General features: G+C 41.2%; 1 protein-coding gene across 3 annotated transcripts in view; it reads right to left on the bottom strand.

Moving 5' to 3' along the window:
• The window catches only part of AUH (AU RNA binding methylglutaconyl-CoA hydratase), a 187,848-nt gene that overhangs the window by 165,010 nt on the left and 7,827 nt on the right, over positions 1–15,011 (bottom strand). For all 3 annotated transcript variants that reach the window (XM_050945940.1, XM_050945941.1, XM_050945942.1), the window contains exons 2-3: positions 14,329–14,396; positions 14,144–14,231 (exon numbers count right to left, since the gene is read on the bottom strand). In XM_050945940.1, coding sequence (XP_050801897.1) covers positions 14,144–14,231; positions 14,329–14,396 — 156 coding nt within the window. The remainder of the gene's footprint in view (positions 1–14,143; positions 14,232–14,328; positions 14,397–15,011) is intronic.

The raw sequence follows: 15,011 nt of genomic DNA, 5'->3' as shown, positions 1-15,011 counted from the left end.
AAAGCGAACAGAACGTTGGGAATCATTAAGAACAGGATAAGTAAGACAGAAAATATCATATCCCCTCTATATAAATCCATGGTATGTCTACATCTTGAATAGTGTGTGCAGATGTGGTTGCCCCATCTCAAAAAAGATGTATTGGAATTAGAAAAAGTTCAGAAAAGGGCAACAAAAATGATTGGAGTGTGGAACAGCTGCCATATGAGGAGAAATTAATAAGACTGGGACTTTTCAGCCTGGAAAAGAAATGACTAAGGGGGGATATGATAGAGGTCTACAAAATCATGACTGGTGTGTAGAAAGTAAATAAGGAAGTGTTATTCACTCCTACTCATAATACAAGAGCTAGGCGTCATCAAATGAAATTAATAGGTAGCAGGTTTAAAACAAACAAAAAAGTATTTTTTCCACACAACGCAGAGTCAACCTGGGGAACTCCTTGCCAGCGGATGTCGTGAAGGCCAAAACTATAACAGCATTCAAAGAAAGAACTAGATAAATTCATGGAAGGTAGGTCCATCAATGGCTATTAGCCAGGATGGGCAGAGATGGTGTTCCTAGCCTCTGTTTGCCAGAAGCTGGGAATGGGCGACGGGGTGGATCACTTAATGATTACTTGTTCTGTTCATTCCTTCTGGGGCACCTGGCATTGGTCTATGTTGGAAGACAGGATACTTTGGTCTGAGCCAGTTTAGCCGTACTTATGTTTTTTAGGTGCCTAACATGAATTTAAGAACATAACTTTAGGCATTCATGTACGAAAATTTTGGTCTACTTTTCAATAATTTAAAAAAAACTCTAATGTATAAACAAACAGACCATATAATCAAACAAATAATACATGGTGTGTAAGAAAGGTGGAAAGTTCTTATTTACAGAAGGATAATGTCTAATTAGCTACAAAAAGAAGATTGTTGAGTTTGGGGGGTTTGTTTTTGTTTTACTCATCAAATTATTTCTAGTACTATAAATGATAATGTGAAAAATATTAAAATGTGAAAAAAACACTTTCTTAGTATTTTATCAGTAATTCAAACTTTTTACAACTATCATGGTGTTATACAATAGCCAAAGGATATAAAGTATATGTCTTTTCGAAAAAATCTGTTCTCAGAAGATCCAGGGTAACTCACAGAAACTAATGAAAATTCACTAGTGTTAACATATGTTACCAAGTGGGTTCATGATTCAGCATGAAGTGAGAAAGGATTAGGCAAGTGGTGTCTCTGTGCTATTTGCATTCAATCTTAAATATAGGACTCCTACTACTCCAAAGCTAGATCTGAAAAAGTATGTCCATTATATGTACAAAATGGAAATATGACTGTACTATAAATCAATACTAATCATACTCATTGCACTGCAGAGTTTACCCTTGAGCTAAGAGTTCCATCATGCATCAGTACAGGAGTCACCAAGCCGGACTGTTCTTGGTAAGTTAAATGTCTGTACAGATGTACTCTGTTCTAGATTAGCTCACGTTTTTTATGGTCACGAGGACAAGCATAGAACCACTCCAGGTGGTTTCCAGCTCAGGGAGAGAAGGGTCATTCTTTTGTGATTTATCAACCATTGTCTTCTCCAGTCTCAGGGTCAGGGCACACACTTCTCACAAGGGAAGTGATGAATAATTAGTCTATTTAAATGGTCCGCACTCAAAGACTAAGACAGACAGTGTAATTTTAAGTCTGTTGAGGGAAAATATTGTCAAGTCAAGAGATCACTCAATAGGTCATCTGGTAGAACTCTATAATTTATCTTTATCCGTGATTAAAAATAGGCTGACCCCTAAACTCCCTATTCACCAGCACCATGAACTATAGTATACAACTCGCCTGAGATAAATGAAGCAAGAAGGAAAACAGCACCAGATACCCACCACTGTCACTCTACCCTATCCAACTGATTAACAAAAGAGCCTTCTTGAAGCTTTATTCCAGGGCTATAAAAGGAATGAAAACAGGTTTTTTTTTTTTACTTCTGTCACGGCCTATGAGAAGCTCTAAATGAGGACAGAAGCTCAATATAGTGGGCAATGTCATTAATCAAGCTGTCTTCAAAACAGTTACAGTGTGGAGTTTCTCTCACCATGAGGAAATTTCATGATATTTTATAGCAGCTCCTTGGAGTTCAATAACTGCAAGATACTAATACTTCTTCCCAGTGGATCTTAGAACATCTTGTACACTAAGAACATCTTGTGAGATGTTGAAAAACTTTACATACCCGATGCAATTTTCAATTTCATAATTCTTTACAGGCCATAAGCTGATCCGTTACACTGGTGAAAATCCAAAACAATTCCATTAAATTTGCCTCAATTACAACATGACATGAAGAGCTGAAAAATATACAAATGCTTTCTTAAGATTACATTCCCATGTAAACAGTTTCTATTTCCCACAAGGATATTATGTAATCACACATGAAAAAGCAGATAGACTAAGAGAATCTCTCTTTAAGATGTGGCTCAGGTTATGAAAAAAGTTTAGAAGCCCTAGGGTAGTGTGAGCAGTCCATCATACAGTTGGAACAATTCCATCTGCCTCCTGAGTAAGCAGTCTTTTCTGTTGTATCAGAGTTGAAAAAAATGATATAGAAGCAATGTTTGCTCATGATGGTAGGAACCTTGTATTCTTGTGTATTTTATGTAGCTAGCAGATAATTTACATGGTTACTGCATTGACAGGCACTGATCTGGCTAAAGACAGGGTATCCATTGACCTGCTTCAGGGAACTAGCTGCTGGCCAACAGATAATTATGAAACTTGCTATTAGTGATACCTTGTCAGGAGGTGGTCAAAGTAAACATGAGCAAGATATACACACTGTTATACATCATTTGGTAATGGGGGCTCATTTTAATGCAGCAAAATGCAAAGCCTCACATATACTTAGGAACAAAGAACGCAGGTTACACTTATTAGATGGAGGTCAACACTGAAAAGGACTTATAGGTTCTGGTAAAAAATGAACTGAACATCAGCTCCTAATGCAATGATGTAGCTAGAGTAGCTAATGTGATCCTGGCATCAACAGAATATCATCAAGTAGGAGTAAAAAGATGGCATTACATCTGTACATGAGGTTAGTGAGACCATTACTGGAATACTGCACCCAGTCCTGGAGCTCCCACTTCAAAAAGGATGTTGACAAATTGAAAAATGTTCGGAAAAAAAAACACACACACACACCAAAATGATCTGAGGTCTGGAAAACATGCCTTATAGCAAGAGGTTTAAGAAGTTTCATCTATTCAGTTTATACAAGAGAAGGATAAGAGGTGACTTAATCATGGTCTACAAGTATCTTCACTGGGAAAAGATTTCTGATCGATAACGCTTTAATCTAGCAGAAAAAGACATAACTATGATCCAACATCTGTAACATGAAGCTAAAATTCAGACTAGAAATTAAATTAGCCATAGAAATAACTTATGCAGGGACCTAACAATTATCCATCTATCCAAGACTGGATTTGTTCTAAACCTTTTCTATAGCTCAAACAGAACTTTCATCTTGAATCTGATGCAAAACTATTGGATGAGATTCTATGACTTGTGTCATGCAGGAGTTAGATTACAGGATCATAATGGTTCCTTCTGGTCTTAAATATTTATGAATCCTTTTTATCCCATCTTCATCCCACAAAACTACTGTGCTGCACTCCAAAATGCTGCAACATGCCTCCTTAGACACAAGGTTTTTCCCCACACACACACTTAGGGACAAAGTTTTTAACAAACAACAAAAAAAATCCTCAAGATCTATGCACAAAAATGTGTATGCATGCAATCACCATAAGAATCTATCAATCTACATAATTAGGCTTGGAAGAATTCAATTTTTATATCATTTTCACAGCAATGTTTATTTTTAAGATTTTTTTAAATCAATTTAAGTTCACTATTGTGCAAAATTATGGGATTTATTTATTTTGATTTAAATTTTCAGTTGGGGTAATTATGGGGGGGTCAGACTTATGTAATGGCAGTAGATACTGAGATTCACAAAGATAAAGCTTTATAATCGCCAAAACACAAATTGTCAACATCACGTCATATATACAAAGTAAATAGCCTTAAATCAAATTATAATACGCTCTTATACAGTACTTTTCTTACTTTGCCTTTCTGTAAATTCAATTATCATCAATGGATACACTTTTCATCCATTTGTGTGTACAGTGAAACTGACATTTACTAATAAAAATCTAATCCTTCCAACCCTATATATAAATAGTATTACAAAACAAAGTATTAAGGTTACAAATTTAAGCACTGAAATTTGGAAATGGCAGAATTAAGGTTACTTGGATAACCTTAATTTTCCCTCCTTGTGCATATGCATTATGATCCAGTATTTAATTACACAATCATATACTTTCTCTACAGAATCCCTGCCTCTTTCAATGCCCAACAGGAACCTGCTCTTAATATGAATCAGAGCTGTGTAGTGAAGAAAGCTGTTGTCTGTAGGACCCTTGTTTTACTTGTTGCAGAAGTTGAAAGGTATATAGTGAATGTGGCAGGTGATTGCAGGAAGAGAAAGAAGGGTCTCATTATTAAAGTAGTTGAATGCTGTCCTCAAGAACTGGATTCTATTCCTGAATCTGCCATAGGGTTCCTATAATGCTAAGCAAGTCACTCAAGCCATACTATTGAGAGGTGGTCATTTTCTAGGTCCCTGACTTGAGAGACTGAAGTCGGATTTATAGAAGTGCTGAGCACTCACAGCTGCAACTCAAGTTAATGGGAACTGTGTTTTGAACACATAGTGCTAAATCTTCTGAAAAACAAGCTCTTGGGCATCTCAAAATGGGCACTCAAAATTAGTGGGGTTTTTTTTTTAACCTTAATCTCTCAGTGCTCAGTTCCGTCAGTAAAATGGAGATAATGCCGTTACTGCCCCACCTCTCAGAGATAGTGTGAAAGTAAAATGAATGCTTGTGAAACATTCAGATACTATAATGATGAGTGCCACAGAAAAAAACAGAAGGAAATTAATAATTCTGTCTTCCAAGCAGGGTTTGAACAGTTGCACTAGATAACATATGGGCTATGCTTTGAAAAATGAGTAGAAAACAAAAAACAAAATATTAATAGCTGTTCATTAAGTGAGTACCATCCATTGTGTGCTGAAACTATCATAATGCATATGCATAAAAGGGCCCAATTAAAGTTGCACAGGCAACTTTCTGGTATTTCCTAACTTTCCAATGCTTGACTATTCAACCTTAATATTGATATTTTAATTTAGTTTCTGTGTAATTTTCCAGGTTTTTAAAAAAAGAGCAAACTGAAAAACGGGAATTCCACCTTGTCGCAGGCAGACACCCATGTGGATTATCAGCAGGCCTGGACCCTTTAGATCCACACCAGAGACCTTTGCAACCTGAGCTAACAGAGTAAGTGATAGCAGCAGTAAATATGCATCCTCTATGTGGACCAGCACAAGAGGGGGATTGGACATTTTGTCAGCGGATTTCACAGATATTTGCTGAAAGCAGAGGAATGGCAAGGAATCTTGGGTCCCACTCCAGGCTCTGGAAAGAAGTGTGCTCTAGTGAGCACGAACTCTTCTGCCCAATTCCCACACTCATAACCACTTCTGCCCAGTCCCCTCCAACCAACCCCATCCCAGTCCTATCGCTCCCCTCCTTCCCAGTCCCAGTTTCCACACAGGCTTTTCATCCCATCTCCTTGCCCAAAAGTCCTACCTTCATCTCTCTGCATCTCTGTCCCCCACTCAACCCACTAGCTCCTTGTCCTGTTTCTTTGCCCAGACAGTCCCTCCCCACCAGCATTGTTGCCACTCCTTCCCATATTCCCCAGTCCCACTGGCTCCTAATCCTACTATTGCCTCTTTTCAACCCTGGCTCCCAGTCTCCTTGCTTGGCTAGTCCCAGTCTTGCCACCACCACCCTGCCTCCAGTTTCCCTCCCCCAGGTCTGGCTCTTGTCCCCTCTACATTTGAATCAAGTAGCTTCCTCTTCCACATTGTCTGGGCCCAAAGGGACGGGTGGGATGCCACTGAAAGCACAGGAGACATACCTGCTCTCAATTCAGGTGCCTGGATCCAGACATGACACAGCCCAGAGCTACAACTGTAGGGAAAGTTCTGCTCAATCTGGGCTGAAGCATGCCCAACATGGATGGAACTTCAGGGAATTTAACCCAGAAGGTCTAGCAAGTCTGAACATGTGCAAACTGACATTTTCCAAAGACCAAAATAACTGGGCAAAATCTGAGCCAATTTGCATGGGGGATGTGCCAAAAAGCACATTTCTGATTCAAAAATCCACTCCCCAGCGAGGTTTCAAGTCCCTACTCCAAGGCATGGGGGGAGGGCAAGCTTTTTCAGAAAAAAGGTCACCAAAATTTTTTTTTAATGGGTAAACATTTTTCCTCTAGCCTTGTTCTCAGAAATAGCTGAACAGCTTTCACTGAAATTTTTAAAAAAGTAATCCAACTTGAGGCAGACACCCAATTACAATTTGGTAAAGTTATAAGCATCTGAAAATAGGGTGTTAGAATGGGAAGTGTTGCAATTTTAATAGGCTGTGCTGTCAGTCCCATCTATAATAAAAATGACGTCTGAGATAATCTCTATCCCAGGGGTCTCAAACACATGGCCCACAGAGCTATTTCCTGCAGCCTGTCATTGCTCCCCTCACCCCCCGTCCCCTGAGCAAGCCGCTTCCCTGCTCCTCTGCCTATCTCCCAGCGCTTCCCACCACCAAACAGCTGTTTGGCGGCACTTAGGACTTTTCAGGAGGGAAGGGGGAGGAACGAGGATGTTGCATGCTCAGGGGAGGAGGCTGAGAAGAGGCGGGGCCGGGGTGGGGATTTGGGAAGAGGTTGGAATAGGGGCTGGGAAGAGGCAGGACAGGGGCAGGGCCTCATGGAAGGGGTGGAGTGGGGCAGGTCCGGGTGGGGCTTTTGTATCTTTGTATGAAAAGATGTCAGTGATGTGGCCCTCGGGCCAATGTACTAGTTCTCATGTGGACCTCATGGTGATTTGAGTTTGAGATCCCTGCTCTATCCTAAGCTACTGAATAGAACCAAGGGAGTTAACATGAATCATGAATAAGTGTAGACCCCAGGTCCTAACAAACCTAAAGACAAACAAAATTACTGGTGTATATAATCAAACCCCCCCCCCCCCCATTACATCACTCAAGTTTGGAAATGATGGTTATTACTGGATCTTTAGCAACTTCTGTAAGTCCAGATAGCAACAATGGCCCAGGCAGTCTATTTTCCCCACCTTCACCTATCTCATATCACAAGATCTTTTCTCTGAGAAGTAAGCCTTGAAACAGTTCTTTGTACCTTTCTCACCTGCATACTGGATTATATGCAATGCCATTTACTTGATGTTACCCTTAAAGCTACCAATTTTTAGCTACTGCAGGATGTGCCTGCTGCCTTAGTAATGCATCTCATATGGATATACGTAATTTGAGTAACATAACTCTATTTACTTTCCAAGTAGTTTTAAGGGCGATTTTAGATTTATCACCTCTAACTCCTTTTGGTTTGGGGGCTCTATTTCAAAGAGAGTGAGCGAGAGTGAGACGATACCTCCTTATAAACATTCTTATCCGGCAGTCAAAATTAAGGGGGACAAATCAGCTGACAATGTCATTATTTGCATGGCTAGGGAAAGGACATCTCTTAAATATTAGAATCTAAGCTCCCACCCTAGCCCAAATTTGTTAGCCCTTGAGGACACCAATAACTTACCAATGGTTTTCCTGAAAATTTGAGTTTCCATTATTTTAACTTTGGGTGTTTTTGTGGGGGAGGGGGGGTGAAAGAGAAGCAAGGAAGAGTCACCATATTTCTGAGATTATTGACATATCAGCATAGACTTAGGACTGTTCTATGTAGTTTTAAAAACTGAGTTAAGACATTCCTATTGGTGCATTATATACACTAATATAAAATAAGCAGTAGCAATTTAGGTATTGATCAACAGGATTTTATTACTATAATACACAGATTTCAGGACTCATGTTTAAGCATTCTTTTAAATGTAGATTTCATTTTTGTTTTACAGGTAAAATGCTCACAATCTATACACATACAGCCCCTCCTCCAGAAATATAAGCAGTGCTTCTCTGCAGATATTTTATAGCACCTGAGGACGTGCTACACACTTTATAGAAAAACATGATCCCTGCCCTAATGAGCTTACAATCTAATTTTACACTTCATGCAGTTAGTGGGAGGTAACAGTATAAGGAGATGGAAGTGAGTGATGATGATACTTGCCACTCCAGGCTTATATTACACTCCCAAGGTTATAGCTTTTCTCTTGGCTTGGTAAACATGCCAATACCCAAATGCAAAAAACCCAACCTTTTAACCCAGGAAGGAGCACTTGGGAATTCTTCCTTGTGGAGTACCCTCAATCCCTTTCACCCTTGATACTGGAGACAGTTTCTCGCTGGGTTGTGGACTTGGGCTTGGTCCCACTGGAAGCAATGCAGGTGATGGGATTGTTTCCGTTGATATGGTTGGCTAAGTCTTTTCCCAGTAGCATGGGAATGGGATAATCGTCATAGACTGCAAAAGTCCATATTCCTGACCAGCCCTCGTACTGGACAGGCAACCTGGCTGTAGGCAAATTAAAAAAGTTGGCCTTAAAGGGTTGCACCACCACTTGGGCCTCTGGGTCGATGAATTTGGGGTCCACCAGGGATTGGTGGATAGCTGACACCTGTGCTCCAGTGTCTCTCCATGCAGTAATCTTCCTCCCACCCACATTCAGAGTTTCCCTTCGCCCTGGGGGTATTTGTGAGACATCTGGGCCTGAAGGCTCTTGGTGGGACTTCGGGGTGATGAGTTGTAGTCGGCTGGTGCTCTTGGGGCACTTGGCCTTCACATACCCCAGCTCATTACACTTAAAGCATCGCCCAGCTGACTGTGGGCTGGGGTGAGGTGGGTGGTTGGACAAGAGGGCATCTGGGGTCTCCCTGGCTGTGTGGACTGCTCCCCCTTGTGAGGTGGGGCTTTGGGCTGACCCCTTCTGATATCCACTCCAACTGCTACTTTCTTCTTCTCCACCACCTCCACTCATTTGGTTCCGATCTCCCCCCGCCTCGATTACAGTTTTGGGCTTTCCATCCACGTTGTACCTTTCAATTTCCTCAGGAACACCTTCTAAGAACTGCTCCATTTGCATTAGGAGAGACAGATCTTCCAGAGAGTCAACACTTGCTCCTGATATCCAGGCATCCCAAATTTTTGTAATGTGGTAGGCATATCAGGAAAACGCCATGTCTGGTTTCCACCTTAGGGCTCTGACCCACCAGCGGGCATACTCAGGTGTTAGCCCCATGCTAATTCTGGCCTTTTGTTTAAAAAGTTCATACTCTTGTGTGTGTTCTTTAGGCATTTTAGCTGCCACCTCTGCTAAGGGTCCACGGAGCTGCGGCCTCAGCTCCACCATATACTGGTCTATAGGGGTGCTGTACCCAAGGCAGGCCCTTTCAAAATGTTCTAAGAAGGCCTCTTATACATCGCCTACCTTGTATGTGGGGAATTTCTTGGAATGGGGAGCAGTACCTGGAGAAGGACTGTTAGGATTACCTGCTGGACTCAACTTAACCCTTTCCAGTTCTAAGCACTTCAGCTCTATCTCCACCTCCAAGCGCTTTGCCTGTCTCCTCTCCTCTACTTCCGACTCCAAGCACTTTGCCTCTCTTTTGTCCTCCACTTCCAAATGCATCATCTGTAGGAAGAAATCCCTGTCTTCCGCAGTCAGAACCCAGTGTGGGTTAAAGGCATCCCTCCAGCTTGGCACCTGGATCTTGGTTGGGGGAGGGCTGACCCTTCCCTCCTGGGAAGTTCCCGGTCCCCCATCCCCTCCCTTCATTTCCATCATGGAGCTGAATGTCTGGGCTTGATCTGCACCTGATTTCTCTATGGCGTGCCACTTTGGGAAGACTGTTTTTAATAAGGTTTCGGTGCCTGACCTCAACCTCATGCACACGCTGCCCTACTCTGAGCCTAACTATTTAGTTGCCATGAAGCTAGAAAAGAAAATAAATAAATAAACAAACAAACAAACAAACTGCCTGTTTGACTCCCTGGCTTCTTTGGTGTGCCTGATCCCCCTCAGGCAGAAAAGAAAGAAAAGAAGGAAAAAACCTCCCTAGCTTTTCAAGCAGCCAGAAGGAAAAATGTGTCCTTTTAAAATCCTGAGGTCCATGCTTCTGGTTCAAAACTATCCTATCGCTCTGCCAGCATGTCATAGCTGAACCCTCACTCTGTTACTCCGAGTGCAGAAGTGGGGGACCGCAAAGATTTTAAAAATTAATACTCATAGACTCTAGGACTGGAAGGGACCTCGAGAGGTCATCGAGTCCAGTCCCCTGCCCTCATGGCAGGACCAAATACTGTCTAGACCATCCCTAATAGACATTTATCTAACCTACTCTTAAATATCTCCAGAGATGGAGATTCCACAACTTCCCTAGGCAATCTATTCCAGTGTTTAACTACCCTGACAGTTAGGAACTTTTTCCTAATGTTCAACCTAAATCTCCCTTGCTGCAGTTTAAGCCCATTGCTTCTTGTTCTATCATTGGAGGCTAAGGTGAACAAGTTTTCTCCCTCCTCCTGATGACACCCTTTTAGATACCTGAAAACTGCTATCATGTCCCCTCTCAGTCTTCTCTTTTCCAAACTAAACAAACCCAATTCCTTCAGCCTTCCTTCATAGGTCATGTTCTCAAGACCTTTAGTCATTCTTGTTGCTCTTCTCTGGACCCTCTCCAATTTCTCCACATCTGTCTTGAAATGCGGTGCCCAGAACTGGACACAATACTCCAGTTGAGGCCTAACCAGCGTTGAGTAAAGCGGAAGAATGACTTCTCGTGTCTTGTTTACAACACACCTGTTAATTCATCCCAGAATCACGTTTGCTTTTTTTGCAACAGTATCACACTGTTGACTCATATTAAGCTTGTGGTCTACTATGACCCCTAGATCTCTTTCTGCCATACTCCTTCCTAGACAGTCTCTTCCCATTCTGTATGTGTGAAACTGATTGTTCCTTCCTAGGTGGAGCACTTTGCATTTATCTTTATTGAACTTCATCCTGTTTACCTCAGACCATTTCTCCAATTTGTCCAGATCATTTTGAATTTTGACCCTGTCCTCCAAAGCAGTTGCAATCCTTCCCAGTTTGCTATCATCCGCAAACTTAATAAGCGTACTTTCTATGCCAACATCTAAATCGTTGATGAAGATATTGAACAGAGCCGGTCCCAAAACAGACCCCTGCGGAACCCCACTTGTTATACCTTTCCAGCAGGATTGGGAGCCATTAATAACTACTCTCTGAGTATGGTTATCCAGCCAGTTATGCACCCACCTTATAGTAGCCCTATCTAAATTGTACTTGCCTAGTTTATCTATAAGAATATCATGCGAGACCATATCAAATGCCTTACTAAAGTCTAGGTATATCACATTCACCGCTTCTCCCTTATCCACAAGGCTCATTATCCTATCAAAGAATGCTATCAGATTAGTTTGACACGATTTGTTCTTTACAAATCCATGCTGGCTATTCCCTATCATCTTACCACCTTCCAAGTGTTTGCAGATGATTTCTTTAATTACCTGCTCCATTATCTTCCCTGGCACAGAAGTTAAACTTGCCACTCCAAGCTTGTATTACACTCCCAAGGTTGCAGTTTTTCTCTTGGTCTTGGCTTAGTAAATGCTGCCACCACCCAAATGCAAAAAACCTTTTAACCCAGGAAGGAGCACTTGGAAATTCCTCCCCGTGGGGTACCCTCAAGCCCTTTCTCTCTCTCTCTCTCTCTCACACACACACACACACACACACACACACACACACACACACACACAAAGGAAATTAGCTACCAGCTAATCAAACAACAGGCACAAACCTTTTAGGACACCAAAAATTAAATTCCGTTCTTAAAAAAGGTAAATTTTATTAAAAACAAAAAAGGAAAACATTACATCTGGAACTTAGGCTTTTTCCTAGATCTTAAAAGAAAATTCCCAAAATTAAGCATCCAAACTAGCTTTTGGGGGGGTTCAGCTTAAAGGTTACGAGCAAATGAAAGCATCAGGGGTTAGCACAAAGGAGATCCACAAGCCAAAATAAAAAATAACCTGATTGTGTCCAACTAAACATTCCCTATCCAAATAATTTCTTCTAGGTATGGAAAATGAATTTTCATACTTGGTTCAAGCTTTACACAGCATTGCTGCTCCATCCTTGCAGCCCAGAGAACAGACAAATGGAAAGCTTCCCACTGGCTCTTTTGGTCAGGTGCCCACTTCTTTTCTTTTACCTGTGGGCTTGTTAACCCTTTACAGGTAAAGCAAGCAGAGAACAGCTAGCAAGAGGGATTTTACAGCTAGCTAGCTGGCTGGGTGTCTATCAAAGGGAGCTATAGCCCCCCCCCCTCACTTATCACAGAAGGATGGGGAGGGATAGTTCAGTGGTTTGAGCACTGGCCTGCTAAGCCCAGGGTTGTGAGTTCAATCTTTGAGGGGGCCACTTAGGGATCTGTGGCAAAAATCAGTACTTGGTCCTGCTAGTGAAGGCTGCAGGCTGGACTTGATGACCTTTCGAGGTCCCTTCCAGTTCTAGGAGACTGGTATATCTCCAATCTTATCTTTATTAGGCTTACAACGAGATCACTTGGGCTTCTCACCTTTTAGACATGATGATGGTTCTGTTAGATATACATACAAAAGTATTGCCTCATTTCCTGTAGTCATTGCAAAATAAGAAACCTGAGATTTGAATGAAGTGTAAGAAATAACTTGGTGGATCTCACCTCTCCTTGGTTCTGACCCAAACACAACATCAATGTTACCCATAGTGGTCTCACTATTCTGAGAAAAACTTTCTCCTGTTCTCTCTCCATTGTCATCACTGACCTACTTTTCCAGCAAGGAGGACAGGCAATAAGCCTATTCAAAGACAGAGACCAATGCAGCTCTCTAAACTTGCCAACAAGGGGTACTGGCACAGTGAATAGAACCAGATGTCCTTGAAGCCACAGTACAACAATTCAATAACATATCTGAGGCTTTTTATGGGAGTAAGACAACTGATATTTGGGAATTCATGTTTCTCATATCACAGCCATCAAGATAGCCACTTAAATGTTTTACTTAAGAGAAATATGCTTTTGAAAACTTTGATTTGGTAACCAATCCCACCTAATGGCTTCATATACCACAATCACCCATCCCACACATTACAATGCATTTGTATGTATTACCAGTGAAGGCACAGGATCACATTCTTTAATAAAATTATCCACATTTAAGGGAACAGCCAGTTAAAGTTTGCTATCTGTTTTTAATGCCATAATGCAGGGATCAGCAACCTTTGTCATGTGGCCCGTCAGGGTAAGCCCCTGGCAGGTCGGGCTGGTTTGTTTACCTGCAGTGTCTGCAGGTTCGGCCAATCACAGCTCCCATTGACTGCAGTTCACCAGCCCAGGCCAATGGGGGCCGTGGGAAGCGGCGCAGGCTGAGGCGTGTACTGGCCGTCCCTCCCCGCAGCCCCCATTTGCTGGGGATGGCAAACTGCAGCCAGTGGGAGCTGCAATCAGCCGAACCTGCAGACACTGCAGGTAAACAAACCAGCCTGACCCGCCAGGGGTTTACCCTGACAGGCCATGTGCCAAAGGTTGCCGATCCCTGCCATACTGTTTGCCTAGTTTCACAAGTTGTTTTTATGGATTTTATACCTCCAAGTTGAAAGTAAAGAAAGCATCCTTCTCTATTTACCATTAATACTCTACCAGTCCGATTAACCACTTAGCAATATTAGGCTCTCATTCCAGAATATAAGCAAGTCTTTTAAGAGTTCAACAGAATGCATTTATCCATTACTTTGAAAAAATCTACTACATATTGTGAAGTGTTCTTTATGATGCAGAAAGAAGAAAACAGAATGAAGTAGATGTTTCTTTCTTGTTAAAAATCAAGGAAAATCACATGAAGAGGTTTTGCTTACAACAGAGATGAATGTGACAAGATACAATGCTTCCTTGGAATCTGGGCCATTTCTACTATAATGCTAGATTACAAATATCCAACTTCACAGTAAAATGAAGTTTGCATACCAGCACAGAATATCCCAGGGACTTCACTTCGGAATATAACAGTTCGTACTTTCTTATCAGATTTCAGAGCATCCACAGCTTTTGACATCTACAGAAAAAGAAGGGGAAGAGGAATTTTTTTTTTCAAAATATTTAATTCCAATACATTGCCTTCAAATTAGAAGCTGTTAGTTTTTCCCCCTTACCATTTTTATAAGATTTTTATTAAGTGCATTTTTGGCACGAGATCTGTTTAATCCAAGTACCACAATTCCTAGAGGAAAAAAGAAGAGTTTGAATCAGTGTCATATTAAAAATATAATTAAGTATTAAGTACATACTTGTGTCCATGTTATTTTGATTCCAAACAGATATCAAGTTAGGACTGTAAGAAAATTGACACGTAATTATTTCGACTGACTTGTTTTGAATATATTCTTGTTAGTTTGCTTCGTTTTTCAGAGTGTTTCAATCGCCATTAGAAAGGACAATCACTTTAAGGACAGACTCAGAACCATGACCTGATACACATGAAATTACCACATCTGTGCATGCAACCTGACTAGGCCAAATTTGCGAAAGCAAATAATCATAATATTTGCCTGAACAATTAAGCATGTATCTTGGTACTTAAATGTAGTCTTCAGATATTTCTTCATAAAGCATTTTAAAAAAAAAGTTTTTATTTAAAAAAAAAAGCCCACAAAGGCACTGCCAGGTCCAAAATTTTGACTTTTTTTTTTGGTATGCGTGTGTAGATGCATATTTAGCATAGCACCCTCTTGGTCTTGACAACTCAGTCACCACACAAAAAAGCATGGTTCATGTTAGTTACAACAATAAACGCACCAGCAGCGAGGTACAGGTACTTTGCATGTAGCACTTTTCC

The sequence above is a fragment of the Gopherus flavomarginatus genome, chromosome 3 (genome assembly GCF_025201925.1).
Source record: "Gopherus flavomarginatus isolate rGopFla2 chromosome 3, rGopFla2.mat.asm, whole genome shotgun sequence".
In the NCBI taxonomy this organism is placed as follows: Eukaryota; Metazoa; Chordata; order Testudines; family Testudinidae; genus Gopherus; species Gopherus flavomarginatus.
The sequence above is the reverse complement of the archived record's forward strand: the minus strand, read 5'-3'. Positions and strand labels throughout refer to the sequence as shown.